Source organism: Oncorhynchus masou, chromosome 17, assembly GCF_036934945.1.
Source record: "Oncorhynchus masou masou isolate Uvic2021 chromosome 17, UVic_Omas_1.1, whole genome shotgun sequence".
NCBI lineage: Eukaryota > Metazoa > Chordata > Actinopteri > Salmoniformes > Salmonidae > Oncorhynchus > Oncorhynchus masou.
This window is the reverse complement of record NC_088228.1, coordinates 26,153,574-26,170,246: the sequence shown is the minus strand read 5'-3', so window position 1 is coordinate 26,170,246 and position 16,673 is coordinate 26,153,574. Positions and strand designations below refer to the sequence as shown.

The 16,673-nt window shown below is 42.6% G+C and overlaps 1 protein-coding gene across 3 annotated transcripts in view; it reads right to left on the bottom strand.

Moving 5' to 3' along the window:
• LOC135558770 (5'-AMP-activated protein kinase subunit gamma-1-like) overlaps nucleotides 1-16,673 on the bottom strand; it is a 55,691-nt gene that overhangs the window by 5,398 nt on the left and 33,620 nt on the right. For all 3 annotated transcript variants that reach the window (XM_064992883.1, XM_064992884.1, XM_064992882.1), the window contains 7 exons: nucleotides 14,547-14,758; nucleotides 4,695-4,755; nucleotides 4,081-4,187; nucleotides 3,342-3,423; nucleotides 1,040-1,098; nucleotides 860-905; nucleotides 725-779 (listed from right to left, as the gene is read on the bottom strand). In XM_064992883.1, the coding sequence (XP_064848955.1) occupies nucleotides 725-779; nucleotides 860-905; nucleotides 1,040-1,098; nucleotides 3,342-3,423; nucleotides 4,081-4,187; nucleotides 4,695-4,755; nucleotides 14,547-14,758 (622 nt within the window). The remainder of the gene's footprint in view (nucleotides 1-724; nucleotides 780-859; nucleotides 906-1,039; nucleotides 1,099-3,341; nucleotides 3,424-4,080; nucleotides 4,188-4,694; nucleotides 4,756-14,546; nucleotides 14,759-16,673) is intronic.

Here is a 16,673-nt window from a genome sequence, read left to right as displayed (position 1 = left end):
TAGTGTATTACTGATGGTAGGCTTTGTTACTTTGGTCCCAGCTCTCTGCAGGTCATTCACTAGGTCCCCCCGTGCGGTTCTGGGATTTTTGCTCACCGTTCTTGTGATCATTTTGACCCCACGGGGTGAGATCTTGCGTGGAGCCCCAGATCGAGGGAGATTATCAGTGGGCTTGTATGTCTTCCATTTCCTAATAATTGCGCCCACAGTTGATTTCTTCAAACCAAGCTGCTTACCTATTGCAGATTCAGTCTTCCCAGCCTGGTGGAGGTCTACAATTTTGTTTCTGGTGTCCTTTGACAGCTATTTGGTCTTGGCCATAGTGGAGTTTGGAGTGTGACTGTTTGAGATTGTGGACAGGTGTCTTTTATACTGATAAGTTCAAACAGGTGCCATTAATACAGGTAACGAGTGGAGGACAGAGGAGCCTCTTAAAGAAGAGCTTGTTTGTAGGTGACCAAATACTTATTTTCCACCATAATTTGCAAATAAATTCATTAAAAATCCTACAATGTGATTTTCTGTATTTTTTTCCTTCTCATTTTGTCTGTCATAGTTGAAGTGTACCTATGATGAAAATTACAGGCCTCTCTCATCTTTTGAAGTGGGAGAACTTGCACAATTGGTGGCTGACTAAATACTTTTTTGCCCCACTGTACATGGCAAACAGTCATGCACACATTCACAACTGTATAATAGACATTGTTATGCAGTAACAACTTACCTTGATTCGGGTGATATGTTCACTAAAGGTTTGAATGTCTCTTGCAGATATACTTCTGTGGAGAGGGACGATGGGAGTTCAACGTTCGGAACATCTAGTTTAATGTTATAATAGAAACCAGAGCTCTTTACATACCTCTCCATGTCTCAAGCTTATGATCTTCCAACTCATATATTTGCACCTATAAAACAACACAACTATATAGATATAAAAATACAAAAAAAACACAAACAATACAGAACTACAGAAATTCATCATAGGTTTCAAATGTTGAACAAACATAACGCAAAATGGTTTCGTCCACTCAAACTTTACCAACGGTGACTTGTAGTATCTGTGTAGTATGATGATGAAGTCAGTGATTGTCAACATTCCTGAAATGAGAAGACATGTATGCCTTCAGAATGACTAACGGTTGTCATGAAGCTGTCGTAAAGCATTAGGTTGCTAACGGACTTCATGTCAACAAATCACGCTCGACTGGCTAGGACTCGTAACAAAACTGACTAACATCTTATTTAAATTTGGAGATAATTGTTATCTGGGTCGTTCCACCAAATGAGTATACATTTTGGGTAATATAGCTTCATCTAAATAATAAAAAAGAGTACACGTACAACTTAATTAAAAAACACGTTTTCCCATCTCAACAGGTTAAATAAAAATTACTATAGTAAGTGCCTAAGTGTCAAATAAAGTGTCTGGGTTGACCGTAACAGGGTTGCCAATTTCATCTTATAACAGCCATGAGTTCCCTCGTGACAGGGGGAAGGGAAGCTTGTTATGTGCAACAGGGATGGGCAATTGAATGCAAACTTAACAAAAAAAAACTTATTGATAAAACATTTGTAGCCTGTCTAGCTATGGGTAACAGGGAGTTGACGTGTTGTGCTCGACCCACTCAGTTTCACACCACAAAACACCAGAAATGGCCAAAAAGAGTAGAACCAGTTCACCGAATTTTATTCATGTGGTCTAAATTCATGTGGTCTATAAATCAAATCAAATAAAACTTTATTTGTCTCGTACACATAATTAGCAGATGTTATCGCAGGTGCAGCGAAATGCTTATGTTTCTAGCTCCAACAATGCAGTATACAGTACCTAACAATACAAAACAATACTCACAAATTACAGAAATTTAAGAAAGAAATTCAAAGGTTTGGACACACCTATTCATTCAAGAGTTTTTCTTTATTTTTTATTATTTTATACATTGTAGAATAATAGTGAAGACATTGAAACTATGGAATAACACATATGGAATCATGTAGTAACCAAAAAAAGTGTTCAACAAATCTAAATATATTTTAGATTTTGGATTCTTCAAATTAGCCAACCTTTGCCTTGATGACAGCTTTGCACACTCTTGGCATTCTCTCAACCAGCTTCATACTCTTACACAAATTAGTGATTTGCTATGGTTCAAAAGCATATTTTGAAAATCTGAGATGACAGTGTTGTTAAGAAAATGCTAAGCTTGAGAGCAGGCGCATTATTTTCATTTTATTTGCGATTTTCAGAAATCGTTAACGTTGCGTTATTCTAATGAGCCTGAGGCTTTATTCACGATCCCGGATCCGGGATGGGGAGTATGGAAAGAAATTCCACAAATTAACTTTTATCAAGGCACACCTGTTAATTGAAATGCATTCCAGGTGACTTCCTCATGAAGTTGGTTGAGAGCATGCAAAGCTGTCATCAATGCAAAGGGTGGCTACTTTGAAGAATCTCAAATAGAAAATATACTCTTTTTTAAACTTAATACATGATTCCATATGAATTATTTCATAGTTTTGATGTCTTCACTATTATTCTACAATGTAGAAAATTGTACAACAAAAAACTAACTTGAATGAGTAAATGTGTCGGCACTATACATATATACACTATACTATGTATCTATCTATCTATCTATATACATTTGGAACTCAGTTGGGGTTTCAACTTGAGAGTTAGAATAGTAGAATACACAAGGTGCAATTTCAAAACTTGGTTGTGCAACATCAGTTTTCCTCTTGTTGTGTCACTCACTGACAGTCATTCAATTAGCCCATGTCAATGAACATGTTTTAGATGGGTAAATTAGTCTAGAGAGTCTAGCCAGCTATCTAAACATGTAATAATCAAGGATGAATTACCGACAGGGCCTGCAGGAAACCCATTGATTTTGTTAGTCACTCTCACTCAGATAAGTTTGCAATATTGCAATATGTGTAGAATTGTAGGAAATTAGCTGTAAAACTGCAACAACTAAAACGTTTTTAATTCCGGTGCTGAGTTAATGTGAGTTAATGTGTAGTGGCTAACTATATGGCTAACAGCCTATGTGTTTATAGATCGACTGAGGTGAAATAAGCTACAGCAACCAATGTGATAATGGCTGGGGTTTTGCTTGTTTTTGCTGTTCTTTGAATTAGCATTTTAAACATTTTAAAATTGTATAGAAATGCATTAAACGAGCTTCAACTTTCTTCCCGGACCTGACTAAATCTCAGACCCTGGCTACGGCCCTGATATGCATTCATTGGTGGATATAGGTGTTCGCATCAGTGAATGCATTAAGCATGAATGCATTTCATGTGAACGTGTGTCATAAACAAAAGGCGTTTCTTACCCACAAAACACTGCCTCTCTGAGTCCCACAGTGGAGCAGCTCGCACCCCATTGGCCACTAAGGCAAAGAAAGCCTTCTTCACCTGTGAGAAAAGACCACAATCATGCACAAAAACACATGGATGGCAAGGTTCTGAAGGTGGTATTGTACATATTGTACAAATGTGGAAGTGTTCAATTGAAATCCAAATCAAACACTAAAGCATTCTGGTTTTAAGGGGTTTCATACTCAGATAAGGGAACTACAACCTTGAGTTTAATAGATTCAGTGGCTGATTACTGTTTAACCATTTTATGAGGCAAATCATTAGCACTAGCAATAGCACTGCTCTCCTCATGGAACATTAACCAAACCGCTCTCAGTGCCTTTCAAACCAAGGAGACACTTCAATAGCCATAAGAATGTCCCTCAGTGGACAAATCTAGTAAGATAAACAAGAGCTATACAGATGCTCAATGTTAGGTTATAGTCAGGCCTACTCAAACGTATTTATACATAGTCTGAATTCTCCACCCTGTGTGTATGTCTGGGCCTGGCCAGAAAGTGTCTCAGATTGCTGATCTAAGATCAGGTGCCCCGTGTCCATGTAGTCTTATCCATTATGATCTAAAACGCAAAAAAAAAAAAATCCTCAATCAGCACTTCCACTTTGAAGCGCTTTTTGAACATGGTCCCTTATCCATGATGGCTCCAACGTGATGTCAACGTGTAGTCATGTGGAGTAGCTGGGCTCACTTACTTGCAGTCCAGTGTCAAACACAACCAGCTTGGAGCTGGTGGGGACGATGTCATAGCAGCTATGGGACTTCATAAAGCGCATGTAAATGTCACTGTCTGGTTCAGCAGCTGCAAAGACAGACACAAATATTCACACCAAATGTGTATATCGGATCATCTCAATATTCATTCTGAACCAATGATGCCACCTCTTGGGCTGGGGGATCCCTCATTCCAACAGAGCATGCTGACAGGACTGCAGAAGGCTTTGCGCTATCACCAGGCAATAGTTGGGTTACGATCAAAAAAACATCCTGCATAACAAGGCTTCAATGTGAAGGATTGTGATTTTGCAATCAGGATGACACTTGTTGTATTGGTATAAAATGAGCAAAACCGGAGTAATTTAACCTATGAAGCGTCATATTCTGTGAATAGCAACCGGTGTCACCTATGTAATGGAATTAATATGCATTACAATTCACACCAGCACTTTACAAATCAGCATGCATTCCATATTGAGCCCTGGTCTTCAACTATAAGCGGATACAATTGCAAAAATGACAAATAATTGGCTACGTAACACCATCAAGTAAAATTAAAATGTAGACTAGTCGACTATGTAAATGCACTTACCAACACCATCATCGTCTAGTTCAAGTTTCTCCAACATGCCTTCGAATAAACCGTAGAAATTCTGTAAGAATAAGAGACAGTCAAGAACGCGCTCCAAACCTACCACAATATGACATCAGACGCACGCTTTCAGGCGCACAACCACTCGCCGTTTGGCAAAGTTAAGATTAAAATAACAATATACATTCAATAACTGATGGCACTTTACACCATGACAAAATCATCTATGTTTTTGAGAGACTTCCAGTAGGCTAAATGTCCTTGCGCAAAAGGCAACATTAAGAAAAGCAAGCCCCGTCTGTCTGACAATGACAAAACGTGCGTACTGCGTACAACTCATTCAATTGCCCTTGTCCAAGTTTCTACTGTAGACTGTGGGCAATTCATATCTGGAGCACTGTGTCTGCCAGTAACTGTAATGGCACATTATTAGTAGACTACACACCCCTTAAATCTGTATTAGTGGAACATTCCTAATTCTATTTTGCTGCAATCAAGCAGCCAATGCCTACAGTAGGATCATACTACTGAATAAAACAAAGGAGTGTACAAGTCTTCCGGATAAAAAACGAAGCAAAAATATTTTTATTTAAAAAAAAAACAGACTGACATAGGCTACGTGTGACAGTGTATCTGCTCGGAAGCATATGTTTTTTTTGCGCATTCTGTGGATTGTGAACGACAAGGGAATTCGTTCAATTTGCATTTATTATTATGATCACGCACTAGAATCCTACATGCGAAACAACCACGGCTTTTCACCATATTAGGGAATCCCTTATGTTGCCAAGCAGCCGGAAGCCAAGGATTCCCCGTCCTTCTCTATACCCTTAACTTTTTTTTGCAAGACATTAAAATGAAACAATTTGCACAATAGAGAATTATTTACGTATATGGGTAGTGCATAAAAATAAATCCATATGGCAAGGGATGAAGTAGGCTGGCGTCTGCACAATGACGAAGACACTGTGCAGAGACAGAGGCTCCTGCTGTAGCAAAATAATCCTACAACAAAATAAGTCTGTGTACAGCACTAACATGCAAATGTCAATGAGGCAAGTTGCCTTCCTCCCTATCCTACAAAACACTTCATCATGGCACATACCATGAGCCAAGCCATACGCCATACTGTGCTCTTTGTAGCATATGAGGATTCAAAATCCTTTAAAAACATGTTTTTCTTCATCTCCCCTAGACCCTTGATTAGACCCTAATCCAGTGCAGTAGAAGAAACAGCCCTGAAAGATCACCCCTGGCATGTCCAACCAACCCCCCTAGAGTCACCCTATACCTCATCGTGACACAGCAATTTTCAGCCTAACTCTGCATCAGCACGGGCATGAATCCCATCCCAATCTGCTGCTGCTGCTGCCACAGGGAACAGGGAAGGGAACGCGCTGTAGGTAAACACATGTAAATTAGAGATGGAGGGCTGTTTCATTAACACGCTTACAGATTGGAAGTGGCAGAGAAGTCATTCCTTTGATTATGGTAAGAGGAGAGCCTGGTGTGTGTTGAGAGAGAGGTGAGGAGAGAGGAGAAGAGAGACAGCGTGAGAAATTCTCAATATTAGAGAGAGAGAGAGATACTTATGGCTCATGGTCTTATAGTCAAACAACAAAACCAAAGATGGTGATGAAGTATTGACTTACACTATCAGGGTAGTGTGTGCTATAGCTCAACCAGACAGACAGACAGTTACTTGAAGTATTAGTATAAAAAAATATCACATCCTCAATCAATCAAATACAGTAACTTCTGAAAGTATTCATACCCCCCAACATTTTGTTGAGTTACAGCCTGAATTCAAAATGTATTTAAAAAAACATTCACCCATCTACACACAATACCCCATAATGACAAAGTGAAAATTTGTTTGTTTTAGAAATTTTAGCTAAAAAATGAAAATGAAATACAGAAATATCTCATTTGCATAAGTATTCACATCACTGAGTCAATACACGTTAGAGTCACCTTTTGCAGCGATTACAGCTGTGGGTCTTTCTGGGTAAGTCTTTATGAGCTTTACACACGTGAATTGTACAATATCTGCACATTATTCTTTTTAAAATTGTTCATGCTCTGTCAAGTTGGTTGTTGATGATTGCTAGACAGCAATTTTCAAATCTTGCCATAGATTTTCAAGATGATTTAAGTCAAAACTGTAACTAGGCCAATCAGGAACATTCAATGTCATCTTGGAAAGCAACTCCAGTGTATATTTGGTCTTGTGTTTAATGTTAAATGTCCTACTGAAGGTGAATCTGTTTCCCATTGTCAGTTGGAAAGCAGACTGAACCTGTTTTTTCTCTAGGATTTTGCCTGTGTTTAGGTCTATTCAGTTTCTTTTTATCTTAAAAACACTCCCTAGTCCTTGCCAATGACAAGCATACCCATATCATGATGCAGCCACCACCATGGTTGGAAATATGAAGTGTGGTACTCAGTGATGTGATTTGCCCCAAAACATAATGTTTTGTATTCAGGACATTAAGTTTATTTCTTTGACACATTTTTTTGCAGTTTTACTTCAATGCCTTATTGCAAACAGGATGCATGGCTTGGAATATTTGAATTCTGTACAGGCTCCCTTATTTTCACTTTGTCATTTGGGTTAGGATTGTGGAGTAAGTACAATGTTGTTGATCCATCCTCAGTTATTCTCCTATCACAGCCAAACTAATTGTTTTAAAGTCAACATTGGCCTCATGGTGAAATCCCTGAGCGGTTTCCTTCCTCTCTGGCAACTGAGTTAGGAAGGACACCTGTATCTTTGCAATGACTGGGATTATTGATACACCATCCAACATCAGCTACCACAGCAAGTGAAATCACTGCAACACTTAAAGAGCTGCAGTCAGATTTAGAATGGATGGCAAGGAATAAGTTAGTTCTAAATATTTGGGACAAGTCATTCACTAAACCCTAAACCTCGACTAAATCTTGTAATGAATAATGTGGAAATTGAGCAAATTGAGGAGACTAAACTACCAGGATTGAAAACTGTCATGGTCAAAGCAGACAAGTTGCTAAAATGGGGAGAGGTCTGTACACGGAGAGCTAACATTAATAATATGCATGTCAATCTCTCCTGCTCAAAGTAGAGGAGAGCTGGACTTCATTACTACTTGTATTTGTGAGAAGAATTAACATGTTGAATGCACCGAACTGTCTGTTTAAGCTACTAGCACACAGCTCGGACACCCATGCATACCCCACAAGACATGCCACAAGAGGTCTCTTCAAAGTCCCCGAGTCCAGAACAGACTATGGGAGGTGCACAGTACTACATAGTGCCATGACTACATGGAACTCAATTCCACATCAAGTAACTCATGCAGGCAGTAAAAAACAGATCAAAATACACCATATGTTAGGTGTACACTACATGATTTTGGCCGGCAAGTTTGTGAGATCGGAGACAAAATCCCCTTGTCATTGCCAACTCGGGGCGTACGGCCGTCACTCGTTTAATGTGAGCGGGCCAAAGGCGCATTTCGTCTTTGAGCAGTCCCAGACGTCCTGATATTTTCAAACAGGTTTGATTTTAATTGGCACAAAATCTGCAACGCTCTTGTAGTGTGAGATATGCAACGACATGTTTTGAGAACGGTAATCAGCAATAGCCAATGACAGCTCGCCAGAGAAGCCGCCAGTGAGATGACGTTGTTTCGCTTCACCCAGAATGTGTAGACTCTCGAGCAGGAGTGATGACTACTACCAGTATGTGTTTGTACTTGCCTCAAACAAAGCCAAAGTGACAAATCGTTACAGCTCTAAAAGTTCACAAGCAATGCTATTCAATTCAAAATGTTGGCTAGATATTTCAAAGCTGTATGGCAAGCGTGAATGTCTGACTGAATGTTTATGAGGCTGCTTTGAGCAACAGCTTGTAGCTACGTAAATCGAAACACATCATAGATTTTGCCAGACAGCATGGTATCGAGAATTCACACAAAAAACAACAGGAATCGTGCTCTCTGCAGCCGATGTGAGTAAGACCTTTAGACGGGTCAACATTCACAAGGCCACAAGCCAGACGGATTACCAGGATGTGTACAGCGAGCATGCGCTGACCAACTAGCAAGTGTCTTCACTGACATTTTCAACCTGTCCATGTCCGAGTCTATAATACCAATATGTTTTAAGCAGACCGCCATATTGCCTCTGCCCAAGAACACTAAGGTAACCTGCCTAAATGACTACCGACCAGTAGCTCTCACATCTGTAGCCATGAAGTGCTATGAATGGCTGGTCATGGCTCACATCAACACCATCATCCCAGAAACCCAAGACCCATTCCAATTTGCATAAAGCCCCCACAGATGATGCAGTCTCTATTGCACTCCACACTGCCCTTTCCCACCTGGACAAAAGAAACACCTATGTGAGAATGCCATTCATTGACTACAGCTCAGCATTCAACACCATAGTGCCCTCAAAGCTCATCAATAAGCTAAGGACCCTGGGACTAAACACTTCCCTCTGCAACTGGATCCTGGACTTCCTGACGGGCCACCCCCAGGTGGTAAGGGTAGGTAACAACACATCCGCCACGCTGATCCTAAACACAGGGGCCCCTCAAGGGTGCGTGCTCAGTTCACTCCTGTACTCCCATGACTGAATGGCCAAGCATGACTCCAACACCATCATTAAATTTGCTGATGACACAACAGTGGTAGGCCTGACAACAACGAGACAGCCTATAGGGAGGAGGTCAGAGACCTAGCCATGTAGTGCCAGGACAACAACCTTTCCCTCAACGTGATCAAGAGAAAGGAGATGATTGTGGACTACAGGAAAATGAGGACCGAGCACGCCCCCATTCTCAGACAGGGCTGCAATGGAGCAGGTTGAGAGCTTCAAGTTCCTTGGTGTCCACATCACCAACAACTAACATGGTCCAAGCACAACATGACAGTCGTGAAGAGGGCACGACAAAGCCTACTGCCCTTCAGGAAACTAAAAAGATTTGGCATGGGTCCTGAGATCCTCAAAAGGTTCTACAGTGGCACGATTGAGAGCATCCTGACTGGTTGCATCACTGCCTGGTATGGCAACTGCTCAGCCTCTGACCGCAAGGCACTACAGAGGGTAGTTGCGTACGGCCCAGTACATCACTGGGGCCAAGCTTCCTGCCATCCCGGTCCTCTATACCAGGCGGTGTCAGAGGAAGGCCCTAAAAACTGTCAAAGACTCCAGCCACCCCAGTCATAGACTGTTCTCTCTGCTACCGCACTGCAAGCGGTACCGGAGCACCAAGTCTAGGTCCAAGAGGCTTCTAAACAGCTTCTACCCCCAAGCCATAAGACTCCTGAACATCTAGTCAAATGGCTAACCAGACTACTCGCATTGCTCCACACCACTGCCACGCTCTGTTGTCATCTATGCATAGTCACTTTAATGAACTCTACCTACATGTACATACTACCTCAACTAAGCGGTTCCCCTGCACACTGACTCTGTACCGGCACCTCCTGTATATATTGTTATTTTTTACTGCTGCACTTTAAATACTTGTTACTTTTATCTCTAATTCTTATGCATATTGTTTTTAAACTTCTCTGTTGGTTAGGGGTTCGTAAGTAAGCATATCACTGTAAGGTCTACACCTGTTGTATTCGGCACGCGTGATTAAAACAATTTGATTTGATTTTAGGAAAGACGGTCGTTTAAAGTAAGAAGCTCAGCAATGTTAGAATTGTGAAAGTCGTGTAGTGTCCACCCGGCTTAGTGGACCAGCGGGGTCTACGAAGAGACACACACAGGCATAGACACACGCATACACACATATGATAACATACGCACTATACACACATGTACACATGGATTTTGTGATGTAGACTAGTGGCCTGAGGGCCCACAATGTGTTGTGAAATCTGTTGTTTTATAATGTTTTTTAAATTGTATAACTGCCTTCATTTTGCTGGACCCCAGGAAGAGTAGATGCTGCCTTGGCAACAGCGAATGGGGATCCATAATAAATACAAATACAGTCACTGTCTACCTCTACTGTACCTACACAGTGGAAATCCTCCTGCATTGTGCCTGTTCCCAGAAACGCCAAGAGACAGAGCTAAACAATGTCAGGCCTGTTGCACTCACTTCTCAGTTGATGAAGGCGTTTGAGAGAGTGGTCCTTTTGCACAACTTAAGCAGCAGGTGCAGGGGTTTCTTGACTCCCTGCAGTTTGCCAACCAGGCTAAGATAGGTGTGGAAGATGCACTTGGAGAGAGCAGTCCGCATTATGCTATTAGAGTTTTCCAGTGCCTTCAACAATATCCAAGCCTGCAAACCACAGGTCATGCAGTTCCATCCTTCCACCAAATCAAATCAAATTTGATTTGTCACATACACATGGTTAGCAGATGTTAATGCGAGTGTAGCGAAATGCTTGTGCTTCTAGTTCTGACAATGCAGTAGTAACCAACAAGTAATCTAACTAACAGTTCCAAAACTAATTTCTTATACACAGTGTAAGGGGATAAAGAATATGTACATAAAGATATATGAATGAGTGATGGTACAGAGCAGCATAGGCAAGATACAGTAGATGGTATCGAGTACAGTATATACATATGAGATGAGTATGTAAACAAAGTGGCATAGTTAAAGTGGCTAGTGATACATGTATTACATAAGGATGCAGTAGATGATATAGAGTACAGTATATACGTATACATATGAGATGAATAATGTAGGGTATGTAAACATTATATTAGGTAGCATTGTTTAAAATGGCTAGTGATATATTTTACATCATTTCCCATCAATTCCCATTATTAAAGTGGCTGGAGTTGAGTCAGTTTGTTGGCAGCAGCCACTCAATGTTAGTGGTTGCTGTTTAACAGTCTGATGGCCTTGAGATAGAAGCTGTTTTTCAGTCTCTCGGTCCCAGCTTTGATGCACCTGTACTGACCTCGCCTTCTGGATGATAGCGGGGTGAACAGGCAGTGGCTCGGGTGGGTGTTGTCCTTGATGATCTTTATGGCCTTCCTGTAACATCGGCTGGTGTAGGTGTCCTGGAGGGCAGGTAGTTTGCCCCCGGTGATGCGTTGTGCAGACCTCACTACCCTCTGGAGAGCCTTACGGTTGTGGGCGGAGCAGTTGCCGTACCAGGCGGTGATACAGCCCGCCAGGATGCTCTCGATTGTGCATCTGTAGAAGTTTGTGAGTGCTTTTGGTGACAAGCCGAATTTCTTCAGCCTCCTGAGGTTGAAGAGGCGCTGCTGCGCCTTCTTCACGATGCTGTCTGTGTGAGTGGACCAATTCAGTTTGTCTGTGATGTGTATGCCGAGGAACTTAAAACTTACTACCCTCTCCACTACTGTTCCATCGATGTGGATAGGGGGGTGTTCCCTCTGCTGTTTCCCGAAGTCCACAATCATCTCCTTAGTTTTGTTGACATTGAGTGTGAGGCCCTCACCTCCTCCCTGTAGGCCGTCTCGTCGTTGTTGGTAATCAAGCCTACCACTGTTGTGTCGTCCGCAAACTTGATGATTGAGTTGGAGGCGTGTGTGGCCGCGCAGTCGTGGGTGAACAGGGAGTACAGGAGAGGGCTCAGAACGCACCCTTGTGGGGCCCCAGTGTTGAGGATCAGCAGGGTGGAGATGTTGTTGCCTACCCTCGCCACCTGGGGGCGGCCCGTCAGGAAGTCCAGTACCCAGTTGCACAGGGCGGGGTCGAGACCCAGGGTCTCGAGCTTGATGACGAGTTTGGAGGGTACTATGGTGTTAAATGCCGAGCTGTAGTCGATGAACAGCATTCTCACATAGGTATTCCTCTTGTCCAGATGGGTTAGGGCAGTGTGCAGTGTGGTTGAGATTGCATCGTCTGTGGACCTATTTGGGCGGTAAGCAAATTGGAGTGGGTCTAGGGTGTCAGGTAGGGTGGAGGTAATATGGTCCTTGACTAGTCTCTCAAAGCACTTCATGATGACGGAAGTGAGTGCTACGGGCGGTAGTCGTTTAGCTCAGTTACCTTAGCTTTCTTGGGAACAGGAACAATGGTGGCCCTCTTGAAGCATGTGGGAACAGCAGACTGGTATAGGGATTGATTGAATATGTCCGTAAACACACCAGCCAGCTGGTTTGCGCATGCTCTGAGGGCGCGGCTGGGGATGCCGTCTGGGCCTGCAGCCTTGCGAGGGTTAACACGTTTAAATGTTTTACTCACCTCGGCTGCAGTGAAGGAGAGACCGCATGTTTTCGTTGCAGGCCGTGTCAGTGGCACTGTATTGTCCTCAAAGTGGGCAAAAAAGTTATTTAGTCTGCCTGGGAGGAAGACATCCTGGTCCCTGACTGGGCTGGTTTTCTTCTTGTAGTCCGTGATTGACTGTAGACCCTGCCACATACCTCTTGTGTCTGAGCTGTAGAATTGAGATTCTACTTTGTCTCTATACTGACGCTTAGCTTGTTTGATAGCCTTGCGGAGGGAATAGCTGCACTGTTTGTATTCGGTCATGTTACCAGTCACCTTGCCCTGATTAAAAGCAGTGGTTCGCGCTTTCAGTTTCACTCGAATGCTGCCATCAATCCACGGTTTCTGGTTAGGGAATGTTTTAATCGTTGCTATGGGAACGACATCTTCAACGCACGTTCTAATGAACTCGCACACCGAATCAGCGTATTCGTCAATGTTGTTGTCTGACGCAATACGAAACATGTCCCAGTCCACGTGATGGAAGCAGTCTTGGAGTGTGGAATCAGCTTGGTCGGACCAGCGTTGGACAGACCTCAGCGTGGGAGCTTCTTGTTTTAGTTTCTGGTTCATGGACTACCTCACTGACAGGCTGCAACGGGTCAGACAGCAGAACCACCTGGAGCTTTTAATGCGTCTAAAACCAAAGAGCTGACAGACTTCAGGAGGAAGAAGGAGCGCATCTCCTGTGATCATCACTGTGGAAAGGGTGGCTCGTACAAATACCTGGGGGTGGTGATTGACGATAAGCAGCAGTGGAAAGAGAACACCTCCATGGTTTTTCAAAAAGCTCAGTAAAGACTATTCTTTTTGAGGAAGCTCAGATCCTTTGATGTCTGCTCAAAAATGCTCCAAATGTTTTTTTTAATAGCGTTGTGTGTCGTGTCCTGTTTTACAGCATATTCTGCTCGGGGGGGGTAACATCATTAGAGACAGGCTAAACAAAATCACAAAGAAGACTGGATCTACCATTAGCACCCACCAGGACAATCTAGAGCCCATCCTGGATAAGAGGATCCTCAAAAAGCTCAGCAGTATAGAGGCCAACACAAGCTACCTCCACAGTATCTGCCTGGAGCATTGCAGTTTGATGGCAGACAGATTTATTTTTACCCAAAACATTTTTCGGAAATCCTTTTTACCATATGCTATGAGGCTTTTTAACGCGAACACTACATTTTTATATTAATTGATGATGTGCTGCTCTTAGTGTCTGTGTTTTCTTGTTGTGTTTTTATGGTGTATTTATTGGTAATATATCTACTGGCTGGTGCAACAAAAATGTTCCTCTGGGGGATTAATAATGTACTATCTTACCTCTTATCTTAAAGTCTTGTTAAACTATGTAGAATTTATTTTTAAACAACATTTTCATAGGTCCCTCAAATAAAAAATAAAAAATCAGGCTGGTGTTGTATTTAATAACAATAATTGAAGGGGGGCATTAAACAATGTGAAAAGGGGGCCCTGGGGGAAAAAGGTTGGAAACTCCTGGTCTAGGAGACTCACAGAATATCACCTCAGCTTCTCCCTTCCACCACTTTTCCTCAGCAACCCTGCAATATTGCTTCACTGCACATTTAATTATCACTGCCACTAACACACAGCCTAAACCAGCAGTTGGTGTAGTAGGTAGTAAGAGGTATCACTCACCGGCTGTGAGGTAGCTTGGGGCAGTGGGAAGGCGTAGGGTATCGGAGAGGAGGAGGGCTTGGCGGAGGCGGGCAGGCTGAGGCACTGTCCGGTGTCTGGTGGGGGTGATGAGAGGGAGCGGCCCAAACGTTCAGGGACACTCTGGTGGACCTCCTGGGGGAACAGCATGGACTGGCGAGGGGTCTGGGTGGGGGAAGACGAGAGGCCGGAGACTGTGGAGGAAAAACAAAGACCAGAGAAAGGATTAGCAGTTAGCACTGGTCTACACAGGTCTGTCATTTATACATGGAGTTTCCCTAGACATCTCCTGTAGTGCTGTTGCAATGTTCACAGTCAATCTCAACTCAATTATGTCCTGTCTGATTGGGATATACTGTACCCTTTCAACAGAGTATATGCTTGTCACATGATACCGTAATAGTGGAGTGCGCCCCAAGATATTTTGCTTTTCAGAACATTATTGATTGGAATATCATTAAGTATCCTCATTTATCATCAGCAAAGCTGATGGGTCAATAATGCTTGATTCATCCAGATGAATCATCTGAATTGAGCTTGCTGATGGCATTTTCCATTCACATCATGTGTGGTTAAGTGCTGCCAGGGCCTGGAAACCTGCCAAGAAAATAATGAAAATATCCAGCCCACCCTGTCCCTAAAGAACAGCAATCAATTGATTTCAGTGGATCACTGCAGTGCAAGCAAAGCTTGTGAGTCCTATGACAACTACAGTAGACTTATTTGAATGTACTATATGTAGGTTGTCAGGAACGGGTTGGACCAACACACAGTATCAGAGAACATCTTCGAATACCTAAAAAATGTATCCAAAGCTGGTTCAAATTTCAATCAAATAAATGTGAAGAACATCTATATTCTGGCAATTAACAATAGAGTGGAATATAGTTATCGATCCATCCTTTCTCTATTCCTAGCTTCATGTACTACTACCACTACAACTGTGCCATTACCCAGCCTTGATGATGTGTATCATATCATAAATCAGTGAAGAGATACAGGTAAATGCCAAAATAAAGGAAACGCCAACATAAAGCATCTTAGTAGGGCTTTGAGCCACCACGAGCCGCCAGAACAGCTTCAAATCAAATCAAATTTTATTTGTCACATACATTCAATGCGCAATATAGATTCTACAAGTGTCTGGAACTCTATTGGAGGGATATGACCCCTTTCTTCCACTTGAAATTCTATAATTTGGTGTTTTCTTGATGGAAAACGCTGTCTTAGGCACCATTCCAGAATCTCCCATAAGTTTTCATTTGGGTTGAGATCTGGTGACTGACTGACACGCACACACACACACGCACACACCCTTTAAACCCCCTATTCTCCTTTGAGACCCCTCTTTCAAAGTCACAGAGACTTCTTCTTCTTCTATGGTTGCCAAAATAATGGGCAACTGGCCATATTTATGCATGACCCTAAGCAGGATGGGATGTGAATCGGTTAATTAACTCAGGAACCACACCTGTGTGGAACCACCTGCTTTCAATATACTTTGTATCCCTCATTTACTCAAGTGTTCCCTTATTTTGGCAGTTATCTGTATCTAGTGTACAGTATACCATACAAAACTAACAGTGATTCAGCCTGGCCATAGTATTATTGGACAGCTGCCTGAGAGGCTAGCAGGCTCAGGTTCTGGCAGTGTCTGTCAGATCGAGGCTGCCGCTTGATCACATGACAGCCCTCACATGGCCCTCAGCAGTCACGACCCAGCACAGGGAACGGGTTGACATATGACACCCACCCACACACATGGCCCGAGCCCCACCCTGCTGACATATTTCTGAGGCCATACTTCCAGTGACGTGGGTGATGCGTACCGAGTGGTTCACATTTCCTCCACTAGACCATGGGACTGCCATGGGACTCTGCTCATCTCCAGTAACTTATCAACAACTTCACTTTGACATTCAAGTCACCACTCACTGATCTAACAATCACCTACAGAACTATAAGTCATAACTGCTTTATGAAGGCACACTGTCGTAACAGCGGAGGTGATTAGGCATTACTTGAATCGAAATGTAAATTGTTCAAGCAAACTAAATGATGCTTGATCTGAAAAACAACCACTTCCCAGGTTGCATTACATAGCAGAAA